Consider the following 13,188-nt stretch of genomic DNA (forward strand, 5'->3'; position numbering starts at 1 on the left):
ATCTGGGAGAAAACCAGGATTTTTTTTCATCCAGGAGAAAACCAGGAAAAGCCCGGAAATCTTTTAGAATTCCAGGAATTTTTAATTGTTTTACTTTTCAGTTAAATTTTTGTAACTATGTCTGGTAAGAACTGATACTGTAACAAAGGATATTACTGTATCCTGCTACTGCAGAATAAGACTGCAGCAATCAAACATGAACAAGAGAAATAAAGAAAAATAAAACTTAAATTGCAAAGGAAATGTGGAATATACAACAACAAAAATCAGTGCTCGTACACCTGTCTGCCAATAGCAAAATGTGTCAAAGGCTTTTGGAAGACTACGCAATGCTTCATAACAACAAATTGCCTCCAATGAGTGTGACGTCACAACTGTTAACATTAGATTCATTTTAGCAGTTATGAGCAGGCTCATGCATGCGCAGTTGAGTCACATATGAGTTGTACCTTCTCCTGCTTCTGGCTACAGAAATGTGGCTGTTGGCTGTGTAAGCAGTCACAGCATGCAGCTAGACGCTACCGGGAAAAATCTTACTGGCACGCCCAAGCTGCCAGATTCATACATGCGCAGCAGGCCCGGATCTAGGAGGGAGGGGGGGGGGGGGGCAAACTGAGGTGTCTGACCCAGGTGTCAATTTCGTGGGGAGGGGGATGGGGGCTAATTCATATTCTTGAGGAAAAAAAACCTTATACTATTTACATATATTAACAGGTTTCTCAGTATTAGACAATGATATTTTGATTTTTCATGTAGCAAAACGTTTGACGAACTTTGATGAGGTAATAGATTCTTTTGCTGAAAGGAAAGCACGCCATGTAAAGCTGTAGCAACATTAGAGAGAAAAATATGCTAGGATCTAAGAATTGAATAAATGTGTACTGTCTTGCTTGTTTCTTGCCTTTACTGGTTTTATGTATCCCATATTTAATTTTATGTCACACAAAACAGCAAGTTATTAGCTAGTAGGAAATAAAGAGTGCAAATTTTCTGAAGAGTTCTTGTTCTCTCGATTACAAATAATCCCATCCAGTATTAATTAGGAGTCCCCCCCCCCCTTTTTTTTAAGAAAGAAAGAAAAGGGGGGGGGGGTCAGGATGCCAACGAGCCAACTGGGAGCAGGAGAGGCATCACAGGACATTTTAATTTCCACTGTCCTGAATATAGTTTGATGGCATCCATTACAAAATATACATGTTCCAATTCCGGAGAGCAAAATACAGTGACATACGAGAGAAGAATGCTATGTGAGGAGGTGTGGCACTGCACTTCAGCACACTAAAAACCAAATAACATGTCTTACATTTTGTTGAACACATGTGTTTTATGTATCAGACTCTTCAGAAAAATGTGCACTACAAAATGAACACGTTTTTGAAAATTCGATTTTTTAATTTTTGACATCATAACTCAAACACTTGGTGGAGGAGGTGGGGGGGGGGGGGGGCACTATCTAGTATTGCCCCGGTTTGGAAATATCATAGATCCGGGGCTGATTTGCAGAGCCGTCTTGAGTTATAATGGGGAAGTGGGTAGTGTCCACGTGACCTGTGTTTACATTTAGTGATTTTGCTGTTTCCTTTTCGTTTACTGCTCATGCATCAAATGAAAACAAAACGGATTTCAGTGGCTGGGAGTTGTCAAGTGAATTAAAATACATTTACATAATTATGGAAGGCTAAAATATGTTATTGGTTTCAGATTGTATTTTATTTCCACCTTTTTGACAGTCAAGCATTAATCGCCTTGGAGAACTATGAAGTTATTTTTGTTGGTTTGCTAAAGAAATTTGGCTTTTATTAATCTCTTCCACGGGGGCAGTTAATGTGTTTGAAACAAAGTGTTTAATTCCACACTACTGGCTAGTTTCAACTGTCCGCCACATTTTGAGTACATGTTCTCATCTTCTAGCACGTATGGCATTATGCCATACTAAAGAACCAAACATGAGATAATACAGTACCGGTACACCAAGAAAATTTACATCCTGAAAACCACAATGAAAAGCTTAATATCAGGTCGAGGCCTACTTCATTGGGAATCTTTACCTACGAATGTACACTTTTAAGTATGCACTCTAAATGTGCACATTTTAGTATGGGTCATGAAATTCTGATGCTCTTGGAGTATCCTCTGATGTCTTGTTTCTTTTATGACATAATGTAAGATCTTTTAATGTTTTACATGTATGAACATATGCGCTTCCAACGTCATCGTAGCTGCGCAAGCACGGTGGCACCTGTTACCTGGTGCTCTCTGGCAACTGCTGAAACGAACCTATTTCTAACAGATCATTGGAAAATATTGCAAATGGTGGTTTGAAAAGCATTATTTTCAAATTAAATTTCTTTTTACACAGGTTGAACTATGTGTGAGAATGTATGATGAATTTCTAAAATCACATAGCGATTGACTCTCATTTAAAAATCAACTCTTTGATGACAAGCCATTTAGAAGAATTTTGAGCCCAGAAGATCAGACATTTATGTCGTTATTAAAAATTTTACTAGTGTATTTGTGTGATATATCTTAAAGTGTAAGACATGCAAAAATCAACATTATATGTGAAAGCTCAACTTCTCTTGCAGGTTATGAACCTTAGGGACGAATATTATACATGAAAGCTTTGCTTTTCTTGTAGCGACACTATGTATTCGTATATTAATTTAAACCATTAACTTTTGCTGTTTGTGTGTTTGCACTACTTAAGTGAGGTTGCTATTGGCTGACTACATCGCGTGTCCTATGCTCTGAATATCCGCTGTCATCGGCTGGTGAGATCACGTGACATGAGCGATGACTGGCTTACAAAAGTGCATCGCAGTCTCGATTTCAGTGCTTCGGAAAGCAACATGCGGTGTTTGGTGGAATTCAAATTTATACTTTCGTAATACGAAAATATGCAGCATACATTCTGTTACACATCCAAGATCTTTCCAAAATGTGTTTTTTTCCCCTGAGTTTCGTTTTCTAAAGTGCCGGAAAATTCTCCGCCTTTGTATAAAACCATAACTATGCAAAGGATTGATAAGTTTTACAGTGCCAAGGGAAAATATACTGTCACTTAACACAGAAAAAGTGTGTTTTCATCCAGGAGAAAGTGTATTTTTAACTTGGTAATCTGGGATTTTTTTTTCTTGTCTGCATATACACCCTATTATTGTAGTATATTTTGGTAATTTTGAAAATAGTTTATGAACTAGAAAGTATAGACGATAAGAAGAAGAAAATTGTGGCAGTCACTGGCGGTTGTACACCATATATCATATATTTCTTGAAAGGAAAATCACAAAATACCTGTAAAATAATAGATGTACCACAGTGGGTAATAACTGACAGTGTTGGTTTACCCTATTCTTCCCCACCTTATACACTTCTTTCAAGAGGCCTACAGTTTTATGAGGTTATTTCTGAAATCAGTGAAGGTATTTTAAATCTGTCTTGTGACTCCAAGGAATGCTTATTTTTGTCACCAGATATGTTTTGCTTTATTGAATGAAAATAACAACAGTGGTCTTCATGAAATGCATATAGGCCTACAATGTGGTTTGCTTTCTCCATCTAAAAACAGTTTATTACAAGAGATGTTGATGTTAGTACTTAAGATTATTGCTCACATGAGGGAGAAATACAGAAGTTCTTACATTTTTTTGTCAATTTATGTCTTTACTTACTCTTGAGATATCAAAATTCATCAGGGAAAATGCTAAAACTTGTCTGGAAATCAGGGAATTTCACTTTGGGAAACCTGTGGCAACCTTGTGAATAACTTCAAATGTATTCGCAGTTGCGAATATAAACAACTATCAGCTACATAAGGGAATGACGACAATGAAAATTTGTGCTGGACCGGGACTTAACCCGGATTTCCCTCTTTATGAGAGCCGTCTTCTTGGCTACCCATGCACGATTCATGGCCAGACCCAAACTTCCATATGTTGTCGTTCCCACAACACAACCTGTACATGAACCTCCTGTACAAGTTGAATTGTTATTGAGTGCAGACTGATCACCAGTCTCTGAGTGTGGTGTAGAAGCTGTTAGTACAGCAGACCTATTTTCAGAAGATATGGCATCCCATTGCCCTTTCAATCATCCTGAATTGGATTATTCAATTTTTCCCTAAATCACACCAGAAAATTACAGAGAGATTTCCATAAAAATGGCTAACACTTATCATCTTCCCCCATCCTTGTCCACTTGATTTAGTAGCCCACGCCTAATGAGACTGACACCAATCGGTTGTTAAATGGAAACTGTTCTTTGTGCCAAGTGCTGATTTTGCTAAGGCTGTCTTAAATGCCACAACAGTTCTCATGGAGAATACGTCTCTCTAAATGACAGCATTGTCTGGAAACAAAGGGAAGGAATATTAGGATTTAGTGTTTGTCAACATCGACATCATTAGAGGAACAGCACAAGCTCAGAATGTTTCAAGGATGGGGAAGGAAATTGACCATGACTTGTCAGAGGAATCATCTCACATTTGACTGGAGCAATTTAGAGAAATCACAGAAATGCTAAGTCTGGATGGCCAGATGCTGATTTGAACTGCTGTCCTCACGAATGCAAGTTCAGTGTGCTAACCACTGCGACACATTGCTTGCTGTGTCTGGAAACAGTATTGGCGACTTGCTGAGAATATTTAATAATGCATTTATTCACTTCGTCCATCTTAATTAGTCTCTTTTTTCTGATCTTCTTGTTGACGATATATGTTATGCTGCATAGCTTTCGTCCTCTATTTAAAAGTAATGTTCTTATCCCAGGAAGTACCTATCAAGTTCCAGCAATATGAAAAGGATAGTTTGTTGCTCACCATGTAGAGGAGGCATTAAGTCGCAAACTGTAAGACTTTTTTTGTCCAAAAGCAAAAAGTTTAGCAGTCTTTGAATTGTGCCTGTCTGCAACTCAGTGTCTCCTTTATGTGGTAGGAAGCAGTCTATTCTTTTCGTATTGTTGTTATTTCATCATGGAATTTCCATTGTTTGATCTTGATGGTTTTTATAATTTTAGCTACTGTAGTTGGTTATTTATGCTAAAATTTTGCACATAAAATTGTACTCCTGGTTGAAAGCAAGGGGGACATACAGCTGTGGAACGGAATGAACAATCTTTTAAGTGTAGCATAACAGTTAAAGCTACACCAGGCTAAGGCAAATATGCTGATGGGCTTTGTTAACTCTCTAAGGATGCAAACTATGCCTACAGAAATATTTTGGTGAGAGTGTACCATCTGTGTACAACCACATTTTCCAAACCTTGGTTGCTAGTAGCAGTCTCCTTGTGAGTATTGTATACAGATCAGGCTTTTAATTTCATATGAGTATCATCCACTACACTTACATCTTACCTTGTGAGATTTGTTGGTTATGATGATGAGGAATAAATATGTGACACATAAGCTTATTTTATATTTCCACTGTATATAATTTTTTATGTTTCTTTTTGCTGAACATATGATTCCTATGTACTAGTTGCAATATGAGAGAAGGAAAGTTGCTACTCACCATATAGCGGAGGTGCTGAGCCGCGATAGGCACCATAAAAAGATTCACACAATCATAGCTTACGGCCATTAAGGCCTTTGTCAGCAGTACACGCACGCACGCACCCACCCACACACACACACACACACACACACACACACAAGTGCAACTTGCACACACATCTGCAGTCTCAGAGAGCTGAAACTACACTCTCTGAGACTGCAGATGTGTGTGCAAGTTGCACTTGTGTGTGTGTGTGTGTGTGTGTGTGTGTGTGTGTGTGTGTGTGTGTGTGGGCGCGTGCGCGCGCGTGCACTGCTGACAAAGGCCTTAATGGCCGAAAGCTATTATTGTGTGAATTTTTTTATTGTGCCTATCGCGGCTCGGCATCTCTGCTATATGGTGAGTAGCAACTTTCCTTCTCTCCTATGTACTAGTTGTTTCTGCTCCTGAGGAAGATCAGTTTATACTAATCAGAACCGAGGTAAAGGTTAGAATAAACTTTTTATGTGCAACTGATTGGCTGTATACTTCCCATTATATCCATGATCCATTTGAGATGACACTGAAGTAAAACATTATGTACAAGAAACTGTGCAAACTGATTACTTGTTAACATTACATACATGCATAGGAGAGTATGGAGATTGTGTTTGAAGTTTGTGTCACAGCACATTTGCACTCAACTTGTCTGCCACTGTGAATGCAGCGTATAATACCGCGCACCTGTGTTGTGGCATTTCTGTAGTGATTTGCTGGAAGACCATTGTAGTCACCTGTGTAGGTCAGTCAGATTCTGTAGGCTTCTTGCATACAATGTTAACTTGAGCCAGCCCCGTGCAAAAAAGTCTGTAGGTCTTAGGCTGGGACTGTTAGGAGACCATGGGCTAGGTCCACCACAGCAGCACCAGCGATTGTTGAATATCTGGTTTAATTGTTGCTGTACTGAGAGAGCCCAGTTCTTATGGAGTAGCGTCGTGTTGCCCTGTTGATAGACAATGGTGCCCAGTACCCTATCTTGCTGTAATTGAGAGACCACATACTGCTCAATTATTTCAAGGTAATTGAGTGCAGGAACAGTCCCCTCTGCAGAAAAAGAATGGACCAATAACATTGAACCAACATATGAAAGGTCGCTGGGTCTCTATGACGCGCGAAAATTTCACATACCATGTGACACATTGAGCATGTTGTTGCGACACAGTGAGCTTTTTACTCAACAGTCGACACTCATTGAGTGTGCTAACTTGGTGCCACCTCTGTACGATATGTTTCTGACATCTGGTGTTTGTGCTGTGAACTACACACACTGTTGGCTTGTCTCCCAGAGCATGGTCACTCAGTTAACTCCCATCGTTTGCACGTACATTGTAGAAAATTGCTGAGAGATATATACATTAGCTTAATAAATGTAACATAATACTTTTGTGACATCTCAAAAGGATCACACTATATATCCTTTTCTGTTTATAATGTGGCCTTGGCTGATTTATAATGTGGTCGTGGCCACAAATTGATTTGCATCACTAATCAAGGGATATTGCTTTTCATTATATTACAGGACCAGTTGAACAGAATGAAGTAAGTGATACCTCACTTAGAAATTTGACAGATGCTAGACAGAATCTATCAGATGTACAGACAGAAGTAGTACACTCAAATAATGTGGCACCAGATGCCTCAGATTCCAGTGACAGTCATTACGAATGTGTATTTTTGGCTCGCACACCTGCAGAAACAGCTACAACCCTAAAATCGGAAGATGAGAGTCCAACTCTGTTGGTGGATAGTCCTCTTCTAGCTAGTACATTGCAAGATACAGTAGTTCCTACAGATGGATATCAGAGAAATGGCAGATTCAGAGCTGTTTCAGGGTCAGAGACACAGGTTTTAAGATCTGTATTAAATCCACCTGCTATGGAGGCTGCAAATTTGCACAGGGCTTCAGATTCTGAGAGGCAGAGTACCACCTATTTGCCTCCAAGACCGACTGATAGGCAAGACATCGTGCCTGCAACCTCTCCAAGAGCAGATGTTGTGAGGAGACCTGGCGGTTATTCTACTAATCAAAGTGAAAGACAGGAAACGTTGGCAGGTAGCACATCGAGAGTTGGAGGATCTGGACTGACAGCAGGTCGACTGACAGAAAGATGTGAAACATCTCTGCAAGGCGCATCATTAGCATCACAAAGAGCTGTAATCACTTCGACTGGTAGAATCCCAGAGAGGTCAGATCACATTTCTGCTTCTGCCACGAGAGGAGCCAATGTTGAGAGGCAACTACAGCCTGCACCGCATCCTTATCACAGACAGGTAAATTTTATAAATCAGAATTTTTTACCTTGAGGTTTAGTGTAAATTTCATGGTAGACTTAACTGAGGTATAATGATTTATATCTTTACATATATAAATTAAAGTTCCCTGCTCACTATATTCATGCAAATCTCAGGAACTGCCGTTGAAATTTTGATACATTAGTTGCTAGTAGGTAGCTTTACTCAGAGTATGAGATAACTCCCCTCACCCAACAGGCTTCTTGAGAAGAATTTATTTTTAACTATTCTGACTAAGCAAAGCTCTTGCCAAGAAGTTAATATTATATCCATTCTAAATTTATGCCATTTATTGATTGTGTACATTTTGATATTACAAGGAGAAATAAAATAAATAAATAAAAATTGAGTACATTAATTTGTGGAACAATTTACCTTTCTACATTTTTCACTTTCTAACCATGTCATCTGTAGTGTCACTATTTTTTATCATCCTAATAGCATAACTGTGACATTTATGCATATTTGGCTGTTTCTTCCAAATATGTTGTGATTTGTGAGGCTGTGTTTACCATTAGACCACAGATATTTTTATTTGAATACATATCAGATTTTGCTTCTGTGCTGATGTGAGGCTGTTACAATGTCTCTTGCTTTCAAACTTATCGTCTGCCCTCTGCTCCCTGATTGGCTATATAGGACCAGCAGCTACCCCCCCCCCCCCCCCCTCCCCCGCCGTTCCCGTCACGGTGAGCCTCAACAAAATTGCAGCACAAAATACCTAAATACAGCACTGGCCCCTGTCTAGACTCTTACAGTCTCCTGCAGAAATTCAATTTTGACTACAAATGGATTTAGGCAGACGTATTTTAAACATTGCAGACGTTCCTAAAAAGCCATAGTACGTGTTATAGATTCCCATAGTTGGCAACATGATGTAATTTTCTGCCTGCTCACTACTCCTCACCCTGCACTCATCTAATTCCCAGTCAAGCTGGTACCACTGCTCCCCCATCCAACCATTCCATAGTGCTGAGCTCGAGCAGATGCGAAGCATGGACTGCAGTATCTTCTGGCGTGCTTGTCATACATGACAGCAACAACAAGAAGTGATAGGTAAATAAAAGATCACAATCACGATTCAGTCCAGTTTTTTAAGTTTCGCTCATCACGTTATCTACTGACGTCTGTTGCTACTGTTTCCATGACCGGTCTTGCCATTGTAATTTATTTTCGAGACAACAGTTACAGTCAGTTTAATATGATTTATTTCATTTCTTAGAAATTTCATTCTGGGTCAATTTTTCTTCTTGTTTCATCTTAAGGTCATCATCATGTTGTAAAGCTGATAATATTTTTATCCGATGTGTGAACTGCGACCGAATTCATTGTTGCAACCCACTTAATAAACCATCACAGTCTCTCATGGTCAAATAAAGTATTGATCAGGGTTCAGAATCAAGTAATTTTTTTAAATGTTACTTTTATTTAAAATGCAGAATTAATATTTGTAAACAGTACCTGTACAGGTATGAGAACTTTTATCACAGACCTGTTCAAATACAACAACAGTTTTCATGTGATAGTACTATTAGTACTATTTCCCTCTGTGTTTCACAGAAATTGTCAAATTTTAGTTAGAGCAATAGAGTGTTTAGTGGCTAGTTCATAGTCTCTCCTGTATCCCTTGCTGTAACGGTGCGTGAGTCAAATGTAACATGATTGTTCAAACAATGTCAATACCGTTACAAGCACTTCGGCATTTCAGGGAATCTTGAGCCTGTTAGAACATGAGTATCATTTGCACAGCCCTGTCCTTCTTAATTCTCAAAACAAATTTGCATGTGACATCAATATCTAAAGCTTCATCTGTGAGTGTGACAACCCCTATATGCTTTGTTAAACAACGTAAAAGTGCTAACCTTTGCAGCAATAGTTTAATCTGTGAAAATAAGATGACCCTGCATTTCTTGAATAAAGAATCTGGGGAATGAACTCGCCTTGTACTCGGATAAATATGGTAATTTATAAATATTTCGTGCAAATTGGCCAAACTATGATGAATTAAAGACAGCGGGCACTATGAAAATGATGCCATTGCTATCTAGCTACGGGAAGAACTCACAACATGAGCAATTGCTGTGCAATTGAGAGGATCTGTTTCATCTTCACCTGCAGCGGTAACAGTTCTCCATTCACCACGAGACAACATCATCGTGGTTGTGTCAGATAATGTCATTTTCCACTCTGTGGTTTGCATTTTTTTCATTGCCTGTGCATCTTCACTGATCAAGTCAATGGTGTCCAGTACGGACATGAAGTGACTTCTAATTAAAAGACTTGCACTTGGCCATTGAGCCATGATGATAATGATGATGATGATGATGATGTGGTCCTCAGTACTAAGACTGGTTTGATGCAGCTCTCCATGCTACTCTATCCTGTGCAAGGTTCTTCATCTCCCAGTACCTACTGCAACCTACATCCTTCTGAATCTGCTTGGTGTATTCATCTCTTGGTTTCCCTCTACGATTTTTACCCTCCACGCTGCCCTTCAATACTAAATTGGTGATCCCTTGATGCCTCAGAACATGTCTTACCAACCGATCCCTTCTTTTAGTCAAGTTGTGCCACAAACTTCTCTTCTCCCCAAATCTGTTCAGTACCTCCTCATTAGTTGTGTGATCTACCCATCTAATCCTCAACATTCTTCTGTAGCACCACATTTCGAAAGCTTCTATTCTCTTCTTGTCTAAAATATTTATCGTCCATTTTTCACTTCCATACATGGCTACACTCCATACAAATACTTTCAGAAATGACTTCCTGACACTTAAATCTATACTCAATGTTAAAAAATTTCTCTTCTTCAGGAACGCTTTCCTTGCCATTGCCAGTCTACATTTTATATCCTCTCTACTTCGACCATCATCAGTTATTTTTCTCCCCAAATAGCAAAACTCCTTTACTACTTTAAGTGTCTCATTTCCTAATCTAATACCCTCAACATCACACGACTTAATTCGACTACATTCCATTATCCTCGTTTTGCTTTTGTTGATGTTCATCTTATATCCTCCCTTCAAGACACTATCCATTCTGTTCAACTGCTCTTCCAAGACCTTTGCTGTCTCTGACAGAATTACAATGCCATTGGCCAACCTCAAAGTTTTTATTTCTTCTCCATGGATTTTAATACCTACTCCGAATTTTTCTTTTGTTTCCTTCACTGCTTGCTCAATATACAGATTGAATAAAATCGGGGAGAGGCTACAACCCTGTCTCACTCCCTTCCCAACCACTGCTTCCCTTTCATGCCCCTCAACTCTTATAACTGCCATTTGGGTTCTATACAAATTGTAAATAGCCTTTCACTCCCTATATTTTACCCCTGCCACCTTCAGAATTTGAAAGAGAGTATTCCAGTCAACATTGTCAAAAGCTTTCTCTGAGTACAAATGCTGGAAACATACGTTTGCCTTTCCTTAATCTAGCTTCTAAGATAAGCTGTAGGGTCAGTATTGCCTCACGTGTTCCAATATTTCTACAGAATCCAAACTGATCTTCCCCAAGGTAGGCTTCTACTAGTTTTTCCATTCGTCTGTAAAGAATTCGTGTTAGTATTTTGCAGCTGTGACTTATTAAACTGATAGTTTGGTAATTTTCACATCTGTCAACACCTGCTTTCTTTGGGATTGGAATTATTATATTCTTCTTGAAGTCTGAGGGTATTTCGCCTGTCTCATACATCTTGCTCACCTGATGGTAGAGTTTTGTCAGGACTGGCTCTCCCAAGGCTGTCAGTAGTTCTAATGGAATGTTGTCTACTCCCGGGGCCTTGTTTCCGCTCAGGTCTTTCAGTGCTCTGTCAAACTCTTCACGCAGTATCATATCTCCCATTTCATCTTCATCTACATCCTCTTCCATTTCCATAATATTGCCCTCAAGTACGTCGCCCTTGTATAGACCCTCTATATACTCCTTCCACCTTTCTGCTTTCCCTTCTTTGCTTTGAACTGGATTTCCATCTGAGCTCTTGATATTCATACAAGTGGTTCTCTTTTCTCCAAAGGTCTCTTTAATTTTCCTGTAGGCAGTATCTATCTTACCCCTAGTGAGATAAGCCTCTACATCCTTAAATTTATTCTCTAGCCATTTGAGCCATGTGAAATGATTATTTACAGAATCTGTACTTTTATAAGTACCCTCTTCTATACATTTTATAAAATCAAACCCTCCTGCTGTGTTTTTTTTTTTTTTTTTTTTTTTGTCTGTAGGGATTTTGATACAGTTTTGACTAATATATGTGCTCATTCAGGTGGACTGAGAGGTTCGGTACCTCACCGTTTCTATTATCGCCATCAAACGTCACTCTGAACACCGGTTGAACATCGAACACACAACATTGGTGCTTTCTTAGAACTTTACTGGTGCATGCTGCTTACTTTGTTTAAGTTATATGAAAGTGACATTATTCAGCAGCCTATTGTTGTTCTCCGAACTTTAACCGTAACTCTGCGCAGTGTTCCATAATAAAATTACCACTATGCCACCCATGTTGTTTAGCCATAGATACCTGATGTTACCCATATTAAGCTGGGGCATGTTACTAGACTGTAATAAATCAGGCACCTAATTATCAATGAAGATAAAAAGTCAATTGTGAGCTGCACAAGAAAACTTTTGTTTGGTTCACTTTACCTGCTTCAACAGTTTAACCCGTCATTTTCAGAAGAGAAATAGGCTCAGATCATTAGTAAGCAAATGTCAAAATAAGAATCAGATGGTGACGTGTAACAAAGGATTGGCTAAAAATACATATATCAAGCAGGTATTTTAAAAATAAAATTATAAAGATTAAAGAGCAGAAGTAAAACAGGTCTCTTAAACAGATGTAAAATAGTTCAGCTTAAAAGCCACGACATACTTTTGTGACAGAATCAGTAAAACAGAGTGACATCACTAAAAATAGATGTTATGTGCAATGAGTGACAAACAATTATCAAATCCTCGTCATATATACTGTGTGTAACAAAAGCCAACCACCAAACTGATGATATCAAGTGCATTTAACATGCCTATTTACAAAGTGGGAGCACTAGTGTATATGCAAATTCTAATAAATTCTGTGACAATTGAAGCGCAAGTATGCATTAAGCCTTATAAAACCATATAAAACAGTCAACAACAGACCATAAACCATGAACCAAGTGTTAAGCAACAGACATATAAAAATAACATTATTACTCTGCAAAGGAACGCCCAAGGAAAGGTAAACTGTTCATATTTTATTACTTTATAGTGGCGCCATGGGCCACAGGAACAGCGACAGGATGTGGAACTGTTCAATATACTGGAGACGAGGCCGGCCGCTGGACACTCGTTAGCAGGAAACACAAGTAAGTGAGCTGCAGTCCTGCTTCAA

General features: G+C 38.9%; 1 protein-coding gene across 1 annotated transcript in view; it reads left to right on the top strand.

The window, feature by feature from the left end:
• Positions 1-13,188, top strand: part of LOC126480693 (uncharacterized) — a 128,394-nt gene that overhangs the window by 81,643 nt on the left and 33,563 nt on the right. The window contains exon 9 of the mRNA XM_050103931.1: positions 7,051-7,802. Coding sequence (XP_049959888.1) covers positions 7,051-7,802 — 752 coding nt within the window. The remainder of the gene's footprint in view (positions 1-7,050; positions 7,803-13,188) is intronic.

Source organism: Schistocerca serialis, chromosome 5 (assembly GCF_023864345.2).
Source record: "Schistocerca serialis cubense isolate TAMUIC-IGC-003099 chromosome 5, iqSchSeri2.2, whole genome shotgun sequence".
Taxonomy (NCBI): Eukaryota; Metazoa; Arthropoda; class Insecta; order Orthoptera; family Acrididae; genus Schistocerca; species Schistocerca serialis.